This window comes from Neodiprion virginianus, chromosome 1 (assembly GCF_021901495.1).
Source record: "Neodiprion virginianus isolate iyNeoVirg1 chromosome 1, iyNeoVirg1.1, whole genome shotgun sequence".
In the NCBI taxonomy this organism is placed as follows: Eukaryota; Metazoa; Arthropoda; class Insecta; order Hymenoptera; family Diprionidae; genus Neodiprion; species Neodiprion virginianus.
Genome location: NC_060877.1, coordinates 33,543,730 through 33,567,289, shown reverse-complemented (window position 1 = coordinate 33,567,289; position 23,560 = coordinate 33,543,730). Strand labels below are relative to the sequence as shown.

General features: G+C 46.7%; 1 protein-coding gene across 1 annotated transcript; it reads left to right on the top strand.

Moving 5' to 3' along the window:
- The first annotated feature begins 539 nt into the window (after positions 1-539).
- Positions 540-20,001, top strand: LOC124308270 (transcription factor hamlet-like). The gene is made up of 2 exons (XM_046770870.1): positions 540-1,366; positions 14,992-20,001. Exon 2 carries the CDS (start codon positions 15,042-15,044, stop codon positions 16,257-16,259), a length of 1,218 nt encoding a protein of 405 aa, XP_046626826.1. The 5' UTR covers positions 540-1,366; positions 14,992-15,041; the 3' UTR covers positions 16,260-20,001.
- The last annotated feature ends 3,559 nt before the right edge of the window (positions 20,002-23,560 follow it).

The window sequence follows — 23,560 nt, the reverse complement described above, 5'->3', positions numbered from 1 at the left end:
GGAGGAGGTGGGGGAGGAAGAGGCAAAGGAGGAGGAGGAGGCGGAGGTGGAGGAGGTGGAGAACAAGGAGAAGGAGTCCCAAGGTGGAGGAGGCGGAGGAGGAGGAGGACGAGGACGAGGAGAGGGAGGAGGAGGAAGAGGAGGAAAAGAGGGAGGAGAAGGTGGACGCGGTGCAGTGGGAAGGGAGGTGCGGTCCTACGACAATCCGACGAAGAAGAGGGGACCCGTTGCCTTCCCGTTGCCTTCCCGTTGCCTTCCCGTTCGCTTCCCGTTGCTCGACGCGACGACGACACGAGACCCCGTTGCCCGCGACGCGGTCCGCAGGATGCGTAGAAAATGATTAGGCACGGGAACGGTGAGGGAACGGGAAGGGAACGGGATCCCGCGGCGGAAAACGGAGGGAGTATTCCGGTGCCCGAAAGGCTGGGAGGAGCGGCGAGGAAGCTGCGCCGAGGCTGAGGAGGGAGGGTCGCTCGGCCGATCGGTCGGTCGCGTGCCGAGCCGTGGTGTGACTCGAAGACCGACTTTTACCCGGTTTACTTGGTCCACCGCGAAGTAAACGCGCAGAGGTCTCCTCCCGGCACCTCCCGATTTCCTCCCGGTCTCCTCCCGTTCTCCTCCCGTTCTCCTACCCGCCTAGAGCCCGGGGGGCCCACACACCGTTCCGCCGCACAGCGGCTCAGCCTCACCTCGTACCGCCGACTCTTGTTTCTCGATTACCCGCTAACACGCGCGCATCGCCCTGCCACCGCGTCATAGACACCTGGACGGAACAGGACAGGACGACGGTGACCAACGCCGCGCGAGATCGCGAGACCGATGCTGCCTGCCGCCTCGGCGCTGCTGGACCCGGCATACCGACCCGCTTCGACGAGCCATCTGACAGTCAGGACTCAGCTGTCCTGCCGAAGACACGCGGCCTCCACCACCCAGTGTTTACACCCCCGAAGACGCGACCCTCCCTGCGTCTCGGCCGTCGTCTGTTGCGGAGGCGTTAGGGTGCCGATTTAGTATTCGTATGTGGTGATCCGAAAGAAGACGCGATCGGCAAGGAGACAACAACTGCGGAGAAGATTTTATTCATCCGAACGAAGACGTTCCAGGAGTTTCCAAAGTGCCTTTGAGCCGTTTTGGCACGATTGTTTCACCCGACCGTGCTGCGCCAGAGTCTGAGGATCCCGTCGATAAAGAGGTGTTAGGAAAGTGCTGTGAAAAGGGACAGAGTTGTTTGACAGTGAAAATACGACAAACTATGTGAATTATCATTTGACTGACTATACTTGTACCGAATGATTTTACACAATCATTGGAGAGGTGTCAAAAAGTGTTCTATAGCCGTTTCCTCGATTGTGGAATGCCAGAAAAGGTAAATATAACAATGCCAATCACCGTATGCAACTCACACCTGTATAAACTGCTCATCTCAATTCAATGATTCACTCGCGGGTGCATTATTAGGGACTTTGGCAATTCCACCACGGTCGGACCAGTTGGCAGTATTTCGTCACGAGATTCGCGAATTCGCGTGCACGTAACGATCGTTGAAATGAAACGGACTAAATCGCTATCTGCATCGATCACTCGGCTGCACGTGCGACGGCACCTGTCTGTCACCACACTTAACGTCCTCCGCAATAAATAACCATTCATAGTCTATGAGTGGCCGGGTGCTAACCGAGCCGCGAGCACTAGGCTGTTGCTGAAATCCATTCTAACATTTCCATTCATAACGGTGGAAATGGGAATTTAACGATTCGACGTCTGTAACCGAAGTGACAGGTATCCAAACACGAGCATTACACGCTAGTAACTGGTAGCCAACTGCAACATCTGGTGTTATTCATGCCCATCGATCGTTCGAAACGTGTGAAAATCGAAATACAGTCTATTAATTATAACAGAATGACAATTTGTCTTCGTTTCATTCTATTTTTTGGTGGCACTTCAATTGGAAAATGAGTATAGATTCTCGAGTTTGCTTCCGATGCGATGATCATTGTCTTGCCTTACGAGACGATTGTAACGACCGGACGCGTTGTTATAGTTTGATTTCGAAATAATACAACCGTCACGTAGAATCGCGCCATTCTATTTAGAACATCAAGCGGTGCATTATAGTTCTTGCAACGACATTAGTTTGTTGAGTGAAACGTAACTGCGGATATGAACCATCACAGTTTTAACGATCGTCGTGTGAATTGATCCCAAGAAAATGTTTATAACTTGCACGATATGTTCCTCGGAGAAACCGCGGAGAGAATGATCGTCGTTATTGTGTTCTCGATACATTTCCACTCTGTAAAGCGGTATAAAGAGGAACTGCACTCACATCGATGTCCCATTAAGTAACGTGGATGAAACAGTCGACCGAGAGAGAGAGACAAGGGCTGTTGTTCCGCAAGCGACGCGAGAGCAAATTTCTTAGACTCAAGTACCTCATGTGAACTTGAATCGGAAACACCGGAATACAAAGAGCCTTCTTCCTTTGGCACACGCTGCCATCGCGTACTGAAAAATATTGTGTCAGATATGACACGTCTCACCATCCGTCCGCAGATAAATCCGTCCTGGCGTAAGTGAGGTTACTTAACATTGCGCCAAAGCGTGTACCTTCCTACAATAAAACGCACGTGTACGATGAAGACACGGCGAAACGCTCACCAACACACGCGCATCCCGATCGTTGGGTTTGGCGTTATTTGCATTTGAATTTTGCCCAGGAGACACCAATTGCACTACGGCATAGGTGAAACAATCCTGAGATACTCCCAGCCTCAGACAATGCCCATCCGCTCAGCCTGGCTATCGCAGACAGTGAACTGCCAGGAGTGACAGACAGCTGGGCAGATGATACCTCGGTTTAGTGGCACTTGAGAGCGCGAAGAGTACTTCGTCGTATCTGACATCTGGGCCTAAGGTCGTTGCGTCGCTCTATCACGGAACGGAAACGGAGATCGATGCGTTTTGGGTTGCGAATGCGGGGCGATCAGAGACAACCTGTTGTCCACGCGAGCGGATGAACACATCCATATTGCGAGACCCGCGAAACGTTTAGAGGTGCAGAAGCGCCATTTCCCATCCCCGCGGTGTTAACCATGCGGCAGAACAATCGCATGAGAATCTTGCCAAACCGTAGCTATTCTTTCAGGTTTTCGCGACGCGCCGTCGAACCACTTAAGAATTTAGCACCTGTGTCTCGGATGGGACGATTCAAACCGTGTTCGCCTTCTATCGCCTAATATTATGGCTCGCAACTCGGTTAAACCACTGTGAAACGACGATTTGCTCCCTCGCGCTAAAGACGGCAGCGTGGTGGAGACGGTCGAGTGGAGACTATAGCATTACTTGCGGAGGAAGAGGCCCATTAGTTACTGCAGCAAGAAAGTATGAGCGCAGTTTGCTTATTTGTTCTAGTTATCGGGCGCTGTTTACGACTTGCAACGACCACGCAAGTTTCGTTTCCGCGTTTACCGGCACTGGACCGTAAGGCTTGCGGGCAAACATACAGATAGCGGAAAGACCAGCTCGGCGATATTCGAAACGGCTCGACGGCAAGGACCAGTTACCTTATACCGGCACAGTTTCGATAAAACTTAGAAGTGCACTGTCCTCTGGAAATTTCTAATAATATCTCACTTGAAAAACATTCGAGAAGTTGCGGACGGTAATATCCGTATCAGAATTTCATCGCAAGCAATGAGTATGCAAATTGTCGATTTTATTTTCAGCAATATTTGACCGATTTGTATGGGTATAAGAGTCTTGAATTATGCGAATCGAGTCCAAACCCCAATTTCCAATCTTATACCGATGTATTCCAGTTGCATATAATCATCATCGGCAAACGGCGAGCGTTTCGAATAGATCCTTTACAGACCGTTCGAAAGGGTTTGACGTCAATAAGGAAAAACGGCATAATATCACGACAATCTAACTTGGCCATCACCCGAGTGTTTGCATAAAAGGTCATAAGCATTTCCGGAAGGAGTGTTTTCTTCGCGGTATCTCCATCCATCCATCCATTCGTATAAGCTCCGTCCGGTCCAGAGATCGCGTTTCGTGTCCACGTGTCGTAGAAATTCATCGGTCGGGGTAAACCGTTGTCCAAATAAAGCGAACTGGAAAGAAATGGGCCACGGATTACAATAAGAGAGATTGCGTTGACTAACAAACGATGATTTCGTCGTACCGCATGAATATTTCATGAGTTGCAAACAGGCGAGGAGGAGATACCGAGAGGAATTGAGAGGAGTCCGCGAGATATGGAGGGACCGAGAAACGTCCGATGGACGGCGGATCGGGCGCCGAGAGAGACGAGGAGAAAGAGGAAAAGGAGAAAAACAGATGAAGAGAGGAAAACGCATGAAAATCTATTCGACAGCTGTCGTGAATTAGAATGACCCGTACGACAGGAGCGATCGACCGTTGCGTTATGGTGATTTCCTCGCGCCACGACGATCTCTGCCCGCCAACTTTCCTTGTCAACATCTCAGATCCGTTTATCTTTATGGATAAGGGGGCTTCCCCACATCGGCCCACTCGCCCGGTGTGACAGTGATCAGTGACATAAGCAGTACCGTAGTTTCGATAAAACCTTCGTTTGATTCATTATCGCCTGCGCATTGCGCCTTACACTACGCGTAATACATTCCCCGGAAGCCGCTTGAAATACGCTATCAACATCCGGATCTGCGTGCTCCGAATATGTTCTTCTTGATTGATTTAATTTAAAAGGTGCTTTATTCGTCTTTTTTTCTTTACATTATACTTACGGCAAGCCGCAGTGCGCCCGAATGAAATCTGTGTTGAGCTGTAACTATTTGTACGAGTAGCTCTTCATATTTTCGTGCGATTAGTTCTACAATCATAAACTGACCACCACGTAAAATTGATATATTGATGAAAATTTTTATATCGTGCGGTTAGAAGTGAATCGGCGATAAAATATGTTCCGTTAATATTTGTGATGAGAAGCGCTGAATAATCCAGAGAATGAGACGAATTAGATATTGCAATATTGTTATGGTTTGGATTTCGATCAAAGATGTGATTCGCATTTTATGAGACAGTGGCTTTCAGTTCGACTTTACGCTTGGGAATCAGTAGAAAACTGTGAATCAGCAAAGACCGCAGTAATAACATTAAATTGCTGAATGAGGCAGAAAACATCAACAAAAAGCGATTCATGAGACGCTTATTACATCCCGTAAAATGATGGACTTTGTGATATGTTGCGGTTCTCACTGTAACTTAAGCCAGTTACAATATTAATAATTGAATGAAAAAATATAAATTAACCGCGAAAACATCTCAAGATCGCGTACCTACAACAATCAATGATTTAACACCCAGTGAGCGTGAAATAACCTAATTGTCCGGTTGGCTCGAAGCATTTCACCGGATGTAGAACAGAAATACGCCCGAGGATGGAATATCGGTAGAGAATAAAACATTTGTTCAACGACTGAATAATGCACTCGACTTCTTCCTGGTTACATCTATCGCATTGTAAAACGCCACTGTATAAGTTTCGGCACAACAAAAGCAAATCTATAAGTGAGAGATGGACAACGTCGAGAGGCAAAGAGGTTGCGGCTAATTTGTCAGTCGATTCAGATTAGCCGAGAGTTTACTCTGCACACACCTCTAATACTCTCGGCCGCTAGATCCTTTCTCTGTTTTTACTACCAGCGCACTTCACAATCGGACATCCGTTGTAGGTACGGGAATATTATAATTCCTGTAACTAATCCAAGAAAATTACCTTCTCCAGTCGAGCTGTTGTCGTGACCCTGCTGCAGGCGGAGGTACACATCCACCATAAACAGACACGACGCTCACTGCACGCATACACGTGACCGTGTGTCCACCTGTTAACAAGCTGTTACGTTACCGCAAATGAGGGTGTTGACTCGCTAAGACGATTGTCGGAGTACTGGCCTAGCCGGCAGTGTGTCATTTGTCTGAATTGTGCGATAAAGAAGTGTGGATCAATGCGATGTCGGATAATGAAAACGTAATGATTATGGCATGTATTGTTAAACAGGTACAGCTTCTACCGTGCGTATTTGGCTGAGCTTGCTTCGCCCACTCGTTGATGTTGTATATGTTGTAATAAAAGAAACAGAAAGTTAGCGTTGTGCGTTGTGGACACAATTGGGAATGTATGGGTCGAATGGCTTTCAAGTTCGGAGATGCACTTGCGGTACACTGGCTATTCTCTTTTTTCTACATCATAATATAACACGCAAAAATTCATTCGCGACAAGGAAGTCAAGTCAACCATGCACGGAGTACGACGGGTTAACTAATTGTAAGTCTTCGTCAAGACGGCGAAAAGGAGGCGAAGCAAAAGACAAAAAAAAAACCGTTCACGTGATCGCCTCAGATGTAAGCCAATAAAAGGCTTCTTACTCTACTTCGGAGTGAAATTCCTACATTGTTAGCGAATAGTCCATATAGCCAGCTCGGTTGATGCACGGTGAAAGAGAGGAGAAGGTGCGACACTTGGACAAAAAACACTTGAGCCAAAAACGTTTTGTACGAAGAATCCGATACAGCAGTCCGCTCGCAGCCGGACTAAAATCAACGAATAGAGAGACTCCGGCAACTACGACAATTGAGATGCGAAAAGAAAGATAATACCGTGAAATAGCTCACGAGAAACTTTCCAAAGTGCACATCGAAAGAAAATTCCATTAAGTACCGTACGTCGATATACCTAAGTTGATCATTTTTTGCCCATCGAGATCGGGATTTCTGAACAAGGGAAAAAATGCTGAATAAAAATAGCGAACAGAGGCGGAAGAAGGAAGGGAAAAACACTACCGCAGCATACGTACACCTCCGTTTTCGTTCATCCCCGATCGACGACAACGAGAAATCCGAAGAGGAACTACGGCGGATTAAAAATTAATTGAAATTACATTGTCCAGCTGGGACGCAGTTTCGCTTCGACGAATTGGTCAGCCGGGTCGCGTCTTACAGAACGACCATTGCTCAACGCGAACCCAGCAGATCTATCTGTTGAGGCAATAGAATTATAGATCGCTTATGCAATCGATCGCGGTTTTGGTCCATCGCGCACCGCAACTCTGCATCTCTTCATTGTTACTCGTTTCAATACTGTTTTTTCTCTCCTTTTGTTATTATTTTCGTACCGTTTAGTATAATCATCACTATATATTTTTGTGTCATCGTTAGTTTACACTTCATTCGCTTTCCCCAATTTCCTTACACTTGGAGCGGAGGAAGTCACTCGAGAAAAAACAAAGAGGAAGTACGATCAATGCGATTCGGTTGCGTCGGTGTATTCGTTTTTCTTCACCTTTTTCCCTATCATCTCCCGGTGCACCGATCGGTTTCACTCCGGTATTATAGACGATCCTGCAGGAAGCCACCGATCCGCTAGTCATATTGGTACCGTATTTTCAACGGTATACGTATCGAGGTCGTCAAGGTGGCAAGCAACACCGCCCGCAAGGTATATACAGGGAGTGGAATCGATTAGTATCTCACGAATACACCTTGGGCACAGCAAGTGAAATTAACTTCGGAGTTCATAGTAACGTCGAAGTCTTCCTCTGCAGCTCTTATATATTATATATAAACGTAGGTTTATATCGCTGATAAATTTCATTTCCACAAGGATTTCACGCGATCTGGTGAACTTTGTGTATAAATCATCGTTGCAACAGCTGGGACTCGGATTCAGCTCGACTGACGCAAATAATTCGTGGCCGATTTTACGATTGAGCTTATAACTATACTTACTTGGTATTGCACTAAATGTTTACGATAGCAAACACGATACTCTTTGTTCCGAATCCGCTCCCGCCGGCGTTCGATATTATAGAAGATCCTCGCCGAGATTTTCGTCGACGCGCCAAAAAAGAATTACCATCGACTCGATATTCCCGAAGCCCAGGAGCGCGATTCTTACTTGCGGCTACGGAATTCCATGTAGGGTCGATATATAATTAATTCTCGGATAACAAACTGGAACGGTATGCCAAAGACGGATATGAGACAAGGTTGTCGGACGAACGCAAATATGTGCGCGTGTGTGGGCAGAGTTATTGTGACGCGCTGACAATTCATCTACCATGTCCACGGACGCGGGTTTCAAACAGGCATGTAAATCATCGGGTGTGATGAAACCGCAATTAGTATTTGTACAATACTCGATCCCTGGCGCTCTTCAATCTGCCTGCCTCTCGTTTCGTCTCGGAAATTCTTCCTCTCCTTTTCACTTGCGGTTTGACTGGACTCTTCAGAGGGTTGGACGAGCGGCAGCTTTCACTTCAATGGACTCGAGTGATTGAGCAAGGTGCGCAATTGTCGCGTTTCGGCGTTATCGTCGAGTTCGGCTCAACTCGAGGGTGTTTTCACGCCGAACAGCGAGCACGGCACTCGGCCCTCGGATCGACTTTGACCGCACTTGGTGCTTTTCGACGTTGTGAAAGTCCATCCTCCTTGACTTCCTTTCTGCACTCTGTCGGCGTCGACTCTTCATCGCGAGATACTCTTTCAAAGGCGGACGATCATCGGTCCGTCTTCGCCCACTGAGTAAAATGACCTTTGTATAATTAAAATATACTTACTGAACGTAATATCTATGTATATATACATATATGTGGAGCAATCGGAAGGGCGGCAAGCGCTCTCTATAAAGCAGGTGAGGTGAGATGTATAAGGATGCGAGGGAATAATTAATTAGCCGTCGGTGAACGTGTTTAGTATACTTATATATTTCGGACGTCCGTATATACCGCGTGCAACGGGCCCGGACTTTGATTAAGCGGTCCAAGGCGTATAACCGAATACGAAATGCGATCGCGGATCGGGTTAAGTGCCGAGGAGGAGGATTCCTTCGTTTTTACGTCCGGTATATTGATATAATATAAACCACGCGGTCGTGCCTCACCTGTGTTCCTTGGCAAAGGCGTACAGCTGTATAATACGCAGGCATATGTATGACGTTGAAACGCGACGGCGCAGAATAAATATCGTTAAGAAATATAATTGAAATCTTGTTGGTCGTAATAACGAACGGACAGGCAAAGGACAGCGAGTTTAAATTACCGAGTGGTGAACCGGTGATTTCAATGCCCGGTATGAAAAGCATTATACCCGTGCGCACGAAACTGACTGACGCGTTCTACGCGCCTGCGTCTCTCCGCGTGTGAGTGCTCCGAGCCTCTGTAAACTCAAGGCACGTCTTACTTAAACGTGCACTAATACGCGAATCGTCAGAAGTGCTCCGCGCACCGTTCACGTCTCGTATACTCACCGGAGAAATCCAGCCGCAGCAAGGACGACGGAGCTGTTCAAGATCTCGAACCGCAGCCGCAGCCACGCCCGGCGCATCCCAACTTTCTACAAACCGAAAACTGGATCACGTCTGCCTCATCGCGACCGCTCTATCTCGGGCCTTAAATCACGCACATCGGACCGCACTCAGCCTCGCCGGCCCCTCTCCGATTTACGCCTTTACGCAATCCTCGATACGTAAAACAACGCACCTATACTGCGGCCACCGCGCCAAAACGATAACGAACTTTTAAGGATGCTGGGACGGAGACGCGGCTCTCGAAGATCTTCCCCGAAACGGACGGTTCAGCCGGCCGAGACTCAGCCCGATTTTAATACTACTCTGAAGCATCTTGAACGATGAACCCTGCAGAAATGAGCCAATTACAGAGTCGAATCGTCATTTTTACTGGATGACAAACGTCAAGTCACCGCTATTTCATTAGCATAACACATTTGCCACCTGAATGGCATTCAGTGCTTTGTCGTATTCTCAATGCCTTATGAGCATTCGTTTTGTCGCCAGTTGCAGGATATTTTGAAATCTATTCTGCTCGATGTTACACCGACACTCGATCTTATTCATTTCAACTTGGAGACTCGGTTCTTTTGGTAATGTATCGAAGTGTCAAAACAACTAGAAAAATGTGTCTCCATTGTGAAAACGAATTATGAAATTTGGGTATTTTTGTTATCGTGTTCGTGTCGTTATTTCAATCTGTCGAATTCCAGTGTTTACCGAAAGAAATTAGAGTTTTAGTATACACGTGAGAAATTTATAAAATTAACAATAAATAACAGAGTGTCTCAAACAGCGATCAACTTTATTTTTATCCACACTCAATTTTTCCACAACGGTATAAAACTGTTATCATAATCAGACTTACTTTTGCGAAAGCAGCTCTACAACGGCCCGATTTATATTCACCGTCTACCAGGCAGAGCGGTCATATCATTACGACTCGTCTATAATCCATATAGGAAATATGTCGTTACTGTATGTCGGTACAGAAATTTCGCTGTGAAAAAAAGGACAAAGACGAAAAAGATGTATAAGACAGCAAGTAGCGTATTTTCTGCGCAATTCCATGCAGTAGAAGTATCAGGCGCGTCTCATCTGTATAAAAAACACGCACAGTTACTAGATGAAAGAAATCGAAGAAGCATTTCACTGCATTGAGCTAGCTCGAACTCGAGTATACGGACCGTCGACGTACGCAAGTTTTTGCGACGACGTGAGGTGTCTTTTTGCAACAATCAAGGCGAGACAATTTCTCTTTCATCAGGGGCAGGGCGACGTTCACTGCTGCAGCACGGGAGTCCAACCGACGAGGTCTAACTGGAGCAGAGCAACGGTACTACTCGCGGTTATCGCCTCGGACCTGTACCCCATCTCAGTTATACCAGTCTTCTTCCAGTCCTTGTGCCTACACTCGTCTACCACGCGATGCGGAATACCAATACATCGGCACGAGAATTTTCCGCCCACGTCTATGCCTGTAATGCACTTCTTGTTTTTTTTTTTTCTCAGCGACAATCGGCAAATTCGCGAACGACGTCGCGTGTGCATGTCCGACAAGCGTGATACGTATAATCACATATAAACGTGGCAGCTTGTGTGGGCGTTCGCATCACGGCTGCAACGGGAATCTCGTGATTTATTTCAGAAAGATTTACCATCCAGTCGGCTAGTTTGCACCGCCAACCATAGTGTGCGGTGTGTGCTGGTGTAGGTGTACGAACATACGAGTAGACCGATGAAAATCGCTCGCGCCGACGCCGCGCCCCGCGTGCTCCAATTCGCGAGGTGCAATCCGCCGCTCTGGCAGTTCGCCGATTCCGTATATAGCCAGGGCTCATTTATCAATTACCCGCAACGCCGAGGCACACCCGTCGCTTACACCCCTTCGCCGATTCGAGCAAAGAGAGCCAGAGACGCGGGTCTTCCGCTACTTGCTGTGGGAAAACGCTCGCGGAGATGAGAAAACTGCCGTGTATAGGTGTGTTTGCTGGCTGCGCTTCGAGAGTCGGTAATTAGCTAGACGTGCCCGTATCGTCGTCGGTGTTGTACCAATGACTGAGAAAGTTTTATTCCCTAATGACGATACCCCTGATTCGCTTGAACCGACTATGGCACGACCGCATTTTACGACTGCGTATTCCGTTCTCCGTGTTTCAGCAAATCAAGTTTATGCGATATGAATTATAGGGGGATGAGGATTAGCGGATGAAATACGGTCGTAACGTTAATCAAGGCTGTCGAGTTCTACCGCACTGACTTTACGGCCCGTTGGTACGTTTCGTCTTAACACGTCCCGTTCACCTTCGCGTTTATTTTTATTTTCAATTTAGACGAACATTGGTTGCGTAAGAAGTCATAATATCTGCCTCGGAATCTTGTGACAAAGATCGAGTCTCACCATCGTTCGAACCTTTGAATTGTCGGTGCCCACGTCGATGCATTTCGTTGAGTTACCCGGGCTCGCTAAAAACGGAAAACAATCGCGGCAATTACGTTCGACATGCGATCGTGCGGACTGAGTGCCAATTTTTTTATTTTTTTTTTTTTTGGTCTCGAACCATCTTTTCATAAACGCGCAACCTCAAGCGTGGGTATAAAATTAATTTGGAGCGAAGGTAGAAAAAAAAAAACACATTTGATTAACAACGATTCCGCCGAGGCAGACGGAGATAATCCGTCGAGATCGGGCGCTTCAATAATATCCGCGATTACTACCGCGAATTGAATCGAATTTTTATAATTGGGATAGATTTGTGGGCCGAAAGTTGGACGCGATCAAGTTCAATGTGTATGAATATGTGTGAGTATGCGACCGGCTCGGATTAGGTGCGCTCTTCCAGAAACGATGGATTGAAAACCAGATTTAATTTGAATATTCATTTCTGTCATCCTCCTCGCCCCTCCCGACCCCCTCTCGATGTTTCTCATGGGTGCGGTTAGCTCTTATTTCACGTTTGTCAACGACATCTTGACCAGCGTGGCGTGGCCTCGTGGGTATACCCAAAGCTGATGCAAAACTTAATCATCCGGGATGATCCGAATTGCGCTGACCACTTTTGAAATCAAAGTCAACGTCCTGCTGTGCCTTCTCTCTGAGCGTCCAGGCATTTCTTGTTGTCTTTCAATTTCTCTTTTTCTTTTCTTCTAGTTTTAGATATGTCTTCTTTTTTACCTCTTTATCTTCGCGTAAACACGTTTTAGTGTGTTATTTCTGATTTATATTAATCGTATTCGCCTATGTAGATTACACCTGCTCTTACCCTTCTGGACATTATTTATTCTCATAGATCGTCGCGATATTTGAACAGATATGGAATTTGGAATTCCGAGCGAACGTATTTCCGTGCCTGTCAATCATCCCGCGAATTATAACACTTTTCAACCTCGCTACCTCCACCACTTTACCTTTGGTATTTCGATGCTAATTATAATATGCATCGCGAGATGAAATATCGAAATTTTATTTATTCACGCGTCACAGTTTGTTAATTTACTCGACATATAATTTATACGCATATGTGTGTACGCACCGTATGTATGCGTGAACATCCATCCGAATTGACGTAAGGATGTCTGACCCGTCATCCGTCCTTTAAACCTGATGCAGCGTGTATGCTAACTATACACCCAATTACGGCCTCGTTAAATAACGCAATACATGTTTCAAATAATCAGAAACACTACGATGAAACGTACGTGCGATTGCCCGACTTTTATTAACTCTTGCATGATAACGGTTTACCAATAATTCCTAAAAACGGGAGAGAATTCAATTTAAGTCCGCATAAATTTATATCCAACAACCGTGCTTCTTATAATATAGAGTATATCATACATTGGCCCAAGATTCGTGTGGTCGCGAAACCGGTGGGCAGTTTAGTCTGTCGGCTTAATTAATAGCGCGAACCAGTTTCCGAACCGCAACCGCCGAACCTTTACACATTATTATGCAGGTCCGTCTTTTCCCAAGCCGAAAGATTTACGAGCCTGACGTTCCGATAGTCTTTACATTTATTGCCGCAATTTCACGGATATTGCCGACTTCTTTCAAGACTAATTTTATTATTTGTTTTCCTTTTTTGGTTCACTCTCTCCCTCCCTCTCTCGCTCGATCTCCCTCTTCCTTTCTCTCATCCCGGCATCCGCGCTTCCTTCGCGTTTTATTTTCTTGTAGGTGTAACGAGTGAAATTATAGAAGCAAACACGACAGATCTACAGGGTGCCGGCGTTCTTGATCATTCCGGTGGTCAATCAAAGGTCAGTTCCTACTGCCACGGTCGGCTTGTAGTTGAGTCCCGATAAAAATCTGAACAGGGTATTAAGCGGGCCTTGTAGGTGGGACCCGAACGGCTTACGCGGCTCACGGATGGACGAAGTACCGTTCCTTCCTCTAAGCCGTTTCCCCTTGCGTTACTTACGAAATTATTACAGCGTGCATGCAGGTATCATCCATGTCTCTCCGCTTTCCCGATATGGGCCTCTAGTGCCAGCTAATTATACGATCTTATTCACGAGCCGGTGTAAGGGAACTTGGACGGTGGTGTTTACTTATTTTTTCCCTTCTTTTTTTTTCCTTTTTCTCAACGCCTGCAGCAGTTGTAATGAGGAAAATTGTATGCAGGCACAAACCACTGTTTTTGCTCCACATTTTAAACGTCTTTGCGCGTTATGACGCAACGCGGTAACGTTACACACATGTAGTTACGGTGTGCGGGCATTACCGACACCATTATACATCTGCGGACAGGTGGTGCAAATTCGGTTCGGAATTTCTATTATCACGTTTACCATAATCCGCGGAATCCTGCCGGAGTGCAGGCATACCCGCTGCTACGACTCAGCCAGCAGCGAACCACCCGGCCGCACGGTACTTGGCGTAATTATCCCAGGTAATGGGCTTCACACGCCAACGTCAGATTCTTCGCGTTCGTGACTCGCACCGCGTCTAGGAAGCGTGTGGTTCCCCGGCGTGGCGGATTCAATGAAATTCTAATTTCAATGCACCGATACCTGCGTGAAGATGAAGATCCTCGAGCTACGCCTTTGCCCGTGGATTTATAGAGAGGATAATTTTCACCTTTCGCCCGTCTTTTATTCAATAATACCGCTGCACCGCGAACGGATCCGCGTACCGGCGTCATGCGATAACGCGAAGTCGATCTTTCGAAAACCGTGCTGCGCCTTCTTTACGGCTCGAGTTTCTCGTTAATCTTCATCCTCTCATTATTACTTTTTTTTTCCTGGGCGCGGAATACTTACGTTAACCCCGATATATTTCGCCGCCGATGAATGTCAAGTATGATCGCGAGCAGGCGGGCAGTAAAGATATTCGTACCCGCGCTTATCTGGGTGGAGTTGAATGGAACGGGCCATCAAACCACCTGGCGAAGCTAGTCGTCGACTGTAATGCGGAGCGCGCCGAGCCGACTGACTGTAATCACTGAAATTTACGAGCTTACGTAAGCCCCCATCAAGCACGCGGTCTCTCTTCTCACTCTCTTTACCTTTCTCTCTCTCTCTCTCCCGGCCGTTCGTTCTCCCGCTGACGCACTCAGCCCCTCGTGAAACTAAGAAAAGAAACGGTCCGCGGGACTTTTGCCAATTATAATACCATTTCACGATTCGCCATAATTCGACGGCCATCGTTTGTGTTTCAGATAAGCTCAGGGTCAACCGGAGAATCGTGAAGCGTGTCAGCAGCAGTGTGATGAGTGGATACCTGGGCGTGACCGCTCCCTCCCCGCTGCATCACTACCCCCAATATTCCCCAGCCATGAGGGAGAAGGACTCGAGTCCGCGAAAGATGTCGGGCCACATCAGTCCCAAACAGGCGAGCATATACCCCTTGAGCGTTGGGGTCTCCGACCCCGAGGACCTCCCCTACGACCTGAGCCACGGACACAGCCGGGGAAGCCCGGTGATCGGTCAGCAGCCGCACATGAGTCCGGCGGCGAGACCCCACCACCACCATCGCGACCTCGACTGCGAGCCGCTGGACCTCCGCGTCGACCACAAGAAGGAACGGTTCCAGGACGAGAACCAGAACGAGGTCGAGGTCCTTAACCAGAACAGCCTGAACCTCCCCTACCACGCGGTGCTCTTCCCTCAGCATCCGGCGGTCCACCCGCTCGTCCTCGAGGCCATGTACCGTTCGCACCACCACACATCGGTCGCGGAACTTCCAAAGATCCAGGTTCGAGCCCTTCCGACGATGGTGCCTCTGCCTCAGGCCCAGGCGCCGCGACCCTCGAGCCCGTTGCCCTCGCAGCCACAGGCCTCGTCGTTGCCGTCGTACCCAGCGGCGGTGACGGCCGGTCTCAAGCCGAAAGATCGGTACTCCTGCAAGTTCTGCGGCAAGGTGTTTCCTCGCTCGGCAAACCTTACGAGACACCTTCGGACCCACACCGGTGAGCAGCCGTACAAGTGCAAGTATTGCGAGAGGTCCTTCAGCATCTCGAGTAACCTCCAACGTCACGTTAGGAACATTCACAACAAGGAGAAGCCGTTCAAGTGCCCGCTATGCGAACGCTGCTTCGGGCAGCAGACGAACCTCGATCGCCATTTGAAGAAGCACGACGCCGACGGACCGACGATCCTGGACGAAGTACGCTCCAGATACCACAGCCAGCTGCCGCGTACCGACGAGTCCTACTTCGAGGAGATACGGAGCTTCATGGGTAAGATCACATCCCAGCGTCAGGGGATCTCCTATTTTCCCAGTCTTCTCGCCCCCGGCGCGGAGGACTTCAAGACCGACAAGCAGCAGCTTCAGCTCGAGGAGAAACGCGGGGACTCATCCTACTTCAGCGACCGGGATAACCTCAGCTCCAGGTCAAGCAGCTCGGCCGCGAGTAGACCGGAAAGCATCCACGAGGAGCAGAGGGACGTCGCATCGCCGCCTTTATCGCCGGGCAACAACACCTGAGTCGGTTGCATTCGGCGTCGCACACCGTTCCCCCCAACACTGCAGTGAAGAGCGAATGACGACGATTTGCGTTATACCGGATCGACGGGAGAGAAGATGAACGGAAGAGGATGAGTGGGAAAAAAAAATTAAAAAAGAAAACGGCCTGAAAGAGAAAGAACGAGCGAGAGCGAGAGAGAGAGCGAGCGATAGAGAGAGCGAGAGAAAGAGAGAGAGAGAGAGGGAGAGAGAGCGAAGAGGACTACCCGAGTGAATGTGAATCGAAGGTGCTCAACGGATGGATGGACCCCGGATGACCAACTGTTTCGGTGAAAGGTATACACACGGACAGGGTAAGGCGATAGATAGCCGGACGACCGGCAACCTGCGAGCAAAACCTGCACATTGTCCGAGTCCCGACGACTGTGCAGAGACTATTCATTCTTTGTTACCTATATAAATACATATAATACTACATACATGTATCTTTCCGTAGACGTATATACGTATACACATATGCATAGTATACACTTGTAGGCGATACATGTGTACGCTTCTTGTATACATGGGATCGTTTGCGTTACTACTATCTTTTAATACCCTACTGTGCGCTAGAGTGACAGTGTATGTGTGTGTGTATGCCTTTGTACGAATGCTCGACTGTGTAATTCCTGTCTTTCGAAGATCATGTACCTTTGTGCGAGTCTTTATACATCGGAGAGAAGATGAACTGCTGCAGTAACGCCAATTGTAGTGACGCCTGCTCCACTCGCGAGCGAAACTATTTCAACTGGCTACAATGCTCCAGTTGTAACCGCGGCGCTCGTGTACAGATGGCCCGTACGCACCCTACAATTGGTGTTCCAAACTAGTATGAATCCTATAATTGGTGTTCCAAACTTGCAGTATGATCTTCGCCAGTTTCGATCGTACGTTCTACTCTCATTTTCTTTTTCCAGAGCTTCCGATCGTTTCTTTTGCTCCTTTTCTTCTACTTCTTCTTCATCTTCCGAGAGTAGATAACCGGGACATCGTTTCACCTCGCGATTGCACGTGTCGCCGGGAAGTCGATTGCGCGGATAGCAGTGATACTTCCGCTGAAATCGCGGCATAACGGCGGGGCGCGTGAATCAGCAAACTGACATCCGGCGATAATCCGAGCCAGAATGGCTGCATACCTGGGACCGGCTGTGCTCCCACGACGGGAAATACGAGATTTATTTTATAGTACGAAAGGTATCGGAGTGACGACGATTCTCGCAAGGAAATTGCCAATATCCCGGACGGCTCGGGAGACAGGGAACCAACGCGACTCACGTGTAACGTCCTTTATGACGCAATTAGAACGTGCAAGATGCTTGCGCGAGAGAGCATTGAATGGATGCGAAGAACTAGTTCGGAGCAGAGCTAAGGACCGCGGTCTCCGTAGGTGCCTCCTTCTGCTCTCGCAGATTCAAGTCGGAAGAATTCGCTCTCGTTTGAAAATGTTCGCACGCGCCACACCCAGTAGGTACATGTGTATATCTGCCTTCCTACCTACCTACCTACCTGCCTACTCGAGGATCGCGAGGCCACCGTTCGAGGCTCATCTCGAAAGTGAAACGAACCGATAGACCGTACGAGAAAGAAAATAATGTACGTGCCTGGTACCCATACACACATAAAACGCCGGTCTTGAGTGGCGGCGGGAGGCGCCCGATTGATCTCAATTAAAACCGCGTTCTCCTGTTTGTTTATCGATGAGAGTATATCGCACACTCTGTACACACCATCAATGGTTTCGGTTATAATTGGCTCATTTCGCATCGCTTCTGCAGTCGTTTTGGCGCTTCTCAAGCGGCGTCGCGAGTGTGTCGACTGCGGTACGGCAAGCCGGAACGGAAGGCACGCCGCTTAAGTGGTTCGATATTAAGTTGCTTTTTTTTCCTTTCTTTCTTTCTTTTCCATCATCTCTCAACCCTTTTTTCAGAGGCCTCGATCGCCGGCCGGAGGCATTCATCATTCGCTTCTGTAAGAGAAACGCTCGGACCGATGCCGCGAACAGCACCTACTCTCGTTAGAACCGAGTTGATATTTGGAAAGTGACCGTGCGGCGGAGATCAGGGGCACCGTGCGTTCATTTTTCACCATCGGAAATCGATTCCTTAGCCGTATGGTAGCCGAGCGACGTCGCGCGATAAAACCTTTTCGAATTTTGACACGGAATTATAAGCTTGTAAATTGCGAGAAACTCGACGGTCGGATACCGTAACGTTTACACCTATGTACACCCCTGCACCTCGCGGCGAAATCGAACGCTCGTTTTTTCCCGTAACTAGGTGGTATACCGCCTCGGTTCGATCGTGCTCAAGTTATAGGTACACGGTATAATACACGCGGCGATCTGTTACACGATGCACTAGACTGCAGCCTGGTAGTCGCGAAGGTGAAGATGGTAGCTGCGTGGAGGTCATCCCGAGCGAGGGAAATATTCAGACCACACCTTCGTCGGCATCGACGTGCTCCACGCTGCAGAATTCCCGCTACGTGATTCTATGTACCAGTTATTACGAGCCGGAGTCTGGATCACGAGACTCACGAACAAGCGCGTGTATCGAATCCCCCCGTTGTGATAGGAACGAGAGAATTTCTCGACCTGTAAACACGTGAGGAGGAAGATGTCACTCCGATCGGAGAACCGAAACGCGTTTGAAAACGAGGCTAATTCGACCTATCGCGGGATGCCGATGAATTCTCATCGCGTTCCACATCCCACTGATTCATAATTCTATTTGTATAATAATATCCCGTTGATTGCAAGCGTGAAGCAGATCTCACTTAGGATATACATGAAATACGTGTACGAAACAGCTTCCAAACTTCTACGGAAGGAATTCACATCTGACTGACTCGTGATGGATGGATAGGAGCTGGGATGGTCCAAGATGGATGATCCGTGGGCGAATGGAATGAATGAAGTGATTTCGCAATCTTACAATAATAATAAACTTGTATAATTTGATTTAATTCCGACTCGGTAGAACGCGGTAGGCTTCCTTCAATTAGACACAAGTATACACACGTACCGACGTATTCGACGTACGTGCATGCCTATGATATACCTAGGTTAGTGGGATGACTATTACAGTTGCCCAACCAAACCGTGCAAATCTTCGTTACCTTTAATCGTAATTTTCTAAGCAAACCTGCGTGCATAAAGTAATTAATATATTAATATACCTAGTGATAATATAATATAAACATAATGTAAGTATGATACGTATATATATGTGTGTGTGAGTGTGTGTGTGTGTGTGTAGCTGAAAGTTCATACCATCGTCGCTGCAGACGCGTTGTGTCCTGGCTCAAGTTAAGATTTTACGAATAATAAGAATGATATTTTTTTACAATATTGTATGTAAATAGTAACCGATTGTTAGCGAGCTGGCTCGTAATCACAGGGCAAACACAAGTTGTTATTCTCTTCTTTTCTATTCTCTTCCTTGGTTTATACCTATAAATCGGTAATACTAACGGGATAAATCCCAATAGTTTCGAACTAACGTCGTGATATAACAATTTGTGTTCGCCCTGGTGAATTAGTGCATCGATAATATTTTTACTGTAGAGAAAAAACTAAAAAACGATGTTTAGATGTTTCAAACTAGCGCTATAAGTTAAGTACGTATTTTTAATTCCTTGATGTAATTAGAACTGTATTATATGTGTGTAACGTACCTACTACTGTACTGTAAGAGTTGTATAAATTATAACGTGATTGTGATTTTATCGAAGTTACCGATATATATACGCATACCTGTCGAAATATTTAACAGACAACAGCCCCGGTTATAATTGCTCGAGTTGCCACCTATGTATTCATTCATCTTCGGAAAATTTGAGTCATTACTCTCAAAGGTTTCAAACTCTGTCGCTTGATTATTTCATTCGGGGCTGCCACCGGATTGGTCTCATCATTCCTTTGTAGAGATATACAGTTTTCGTTAATTTTGGAAAATTCAAATTTTCAAATGCATTTCTCTATTCGGTATGAAAAATAAAGTGGCTGTAAACCTATTTGTAATTTTCAAACAAAGCGTGCAGCCATGTACAAGCGGATTACCAATTTCTGTATTCTACATTAACGTTTAACGTTTAAGCCATCGTAATGATTTTTGTTGTTTTTTTTTTTTCACGTGTAACGTAGCACTGTGGTGTCTGTATATATGTTGATATGTAATATTCCCTAGTAATATAAGAAAATTATTCGTTTACAAATATTTCCTGTGTCGTCTATAATGCATTTCCCCTCGTCTCCGTTAATTATTCCTTCAACTGAAAGATTTGGAAAACTCGAGACTGGCGGTAAAAAAGCAAAAAAAAAAAAGTGTTTACACAACAACGGCGTTTTGCCAGAACCGACAGGTCCGACGCATTGTCCGCATCGTTTCAAGTCCGACAAGAGGGAAACACATCGGTACCATATAATTGCAACGGAGCTTTCACTGCGCGTGCCGACCAAAAATTGTATACATACCTTATACCTTATACCTTACGCCCGAAAGAGTCGCAAAATTCAAGGTATGACTCACGGCGAAGCTCGCCTTGGCGGCAGTTGGGCCATAGGTCATCTCGATGCAGCCAGCTGCGGAGCTGCTGCCTTTCCTTAAAAATTAAATTTGAACCGAGTAATTGTTGTGAGAAAAGAGTTGTTTGCTAGGGTCACAGGTGTGTGAGAACCGGAACAGCTCTCCGCGGACAGCACGGACTGGACGGGTGACGTGGATCAGCCTCCAGAACGACGCGGCCTCACGTGTGCTCCGCGGGATGATGATGATGATGATGATGATGATGATGATGATGGTGATGGTGAACAATCGCTGCACCGCTCGAGAACGAGGAGCCCTTCATCCTTCGTCGCGTCGTTTCGTCCTCGCGTCGTCCATCTTTCTAAACTCTTCGACCGCGACAATTCTTCTTGTCCTTCTAATTTCTCACGTCCCATGAACAGCGAGGCAAAGTAAGGCCGGGTAATAACCGGACCAGTTTCCTCGACAGCCTGCTCCTGGAGTCGAGGAACGACAGGTCGCAATTCCTCGCGGGCTGCTCTCGTATGCGCGACGCGTCGCCGCAGGAACAGCCTCCGATTCGCGAGGAAACCAGACCGTCTCGGCCGCACGCGGGGGGCGTCCTGGAGGTCGTCCTGCGGACCGTACGTCCTGAGAGTCCAGCCCGGTCGACTCGAGTCGGACTGCCACGAGGACGTGACTTTGACCCAGATCCAAACTGTGTCGGTCTCGTAAGATGCAGCCGTGCTAAACTTCGACGCTTCGCGACTCGACGCCGAGCTTCGCACGCTACTTTAAACGGTACCGTGCACGCTGTAAGCGTGATCCTGGCGCATAATGTAGAATACTTATATTATCGATTTTCTTTTTCATCGTTGCGGTGAAATTTCACGCCTTTCTTATCACCCGGAGACTACACTGCACTTTTCCTATGAATGGACTAAAAATGGAAGGAAACTTTCGATTTCACCCTACTTGCTAGCCGAAGAAGAAGGCTTAACCGCATCGCGCTTTTTCTTTTCCAACGATTTTTGCAGAATTACAAAAATATATCGTGTTTCCGCTGTGTAATAGACTGCACAGCGGATTCGTTGCACAAGGACGTGAAAGGTGAACAACCAATACTCAACTCTTGTACTCCGACGAAAGTAAATTGTGAACTTACTTTTCAGTATTTAGCGCTATGGATTATCCGTTTCGAAAAATTATTTTCCCGAACGAAGCTAAATCATTTTGATCCACAGCTAAATAACGTTCTTTTCTTGTTACGGTCGTCGATTATATACATTGATTATCTATAACAGAATACATCCATTTACAAAGAAAATTAATTCTATTATTATTATTATATAGATACGAGATTAGGAAGTGGCAGCACTAAATTTTTTACACGTGTTTTTTATTCACGTGAAACTATATCCGTATTACGCAAATTCTTGCAAGTATATCCCCCGGGCTGCAATTACACCAGAGGCAAAACGAGCAATTAAAAATATTGCGTAATGACAATAATATATCGTGCAGGATACTTTAAAAAGCAATTAACCTGGCAAAATTATAAATACAATTTCTTCCTGAATGCTTTGTCGATATACCTCGGTGCAAAATTGTGGACAAAATCACGAAAAGTTTCACTCTTATATCGGTACAGTATAAAAGGAACGACAAAAATGAATCACAACAAAGTTAAGTTGAAGATAGTATGAAATTATAATAATAAAAAATAAATTTTTTCAAATTAGATTTTCGCAAAGGAAAGACGGGCATTTTGTTTACAGAGCTTAGGAGCATTTCGCACATCTCCCAGTTCCAACCCCGCCTCGCTTGTGATAATTTAGCTTCGGTTGGCAGCAGAACTGTAGCTTGTAACTTAGCTCACATATCTCGTGGGTACAATATGATCTACATTGCTGACCGAGGCGGACCCGGTAATGCTAATGATAATAAATTCACGCAGTCGCCCCGAGTCCTCGGTTAAGAAAGCGAATTTATGAACGAGATTGCGAAATATCGCGACTACCTTTCGGCGTGAATCCTTTGCCGAATCAAGACGCTATTTATATCAGAGTAGATTGAAACAAATTGAAAACGGTGCACGCGTGGAAGATAAATTTGCACACACACTTGCAGGCCCGCATATTATTCTTAAGCGAAGTATAACCAACGCCTTCAAGCACAGATTGAACTTCGCGTTGTGAAAGGTTCCCTCGTTTGATCCAGACTTATTAGAAATATTTTCGGCAATTGATGACGGTTTGAAAATGGAAACTCCCTCGTCTAATTGCAATTTACGACTTGCGTGGCGGCTAATCTCGACAGCCGGACAAACTGGTTTTACTTTCGCAATTTAATTCAGAACCTCATTTATGACATATTTAAGTCAAAACATGATAATTCAATTACACCAAACTGTTGTAACAATGGATTGAACATTAGCAACTGCCGATGAATCATTTCATAAAGGAGTTGTAGTATCTAGATGTTATATTTACACTCATCACAGAATTAGTTTTTCACTGATCAACATGAAAGGTAAGTTGGAGGATTGATCGATAAAACAAACTTGTTTATATGAAATGCGATCAAAATTACATCAATATCTCGTTCAAAAGGATTGAACAACGTATTATGCTACTTCTGTATAGTCTAAAAACACTCATCCTTGATCATATTTTAGCAAATTGGTAAGGTAAACTTACGGTATAAACGATAGTTGATTAGCTTAAGAATTACTTTACACCCATTGTCTCATTCCGCAAGGTGATAACTGTTTAA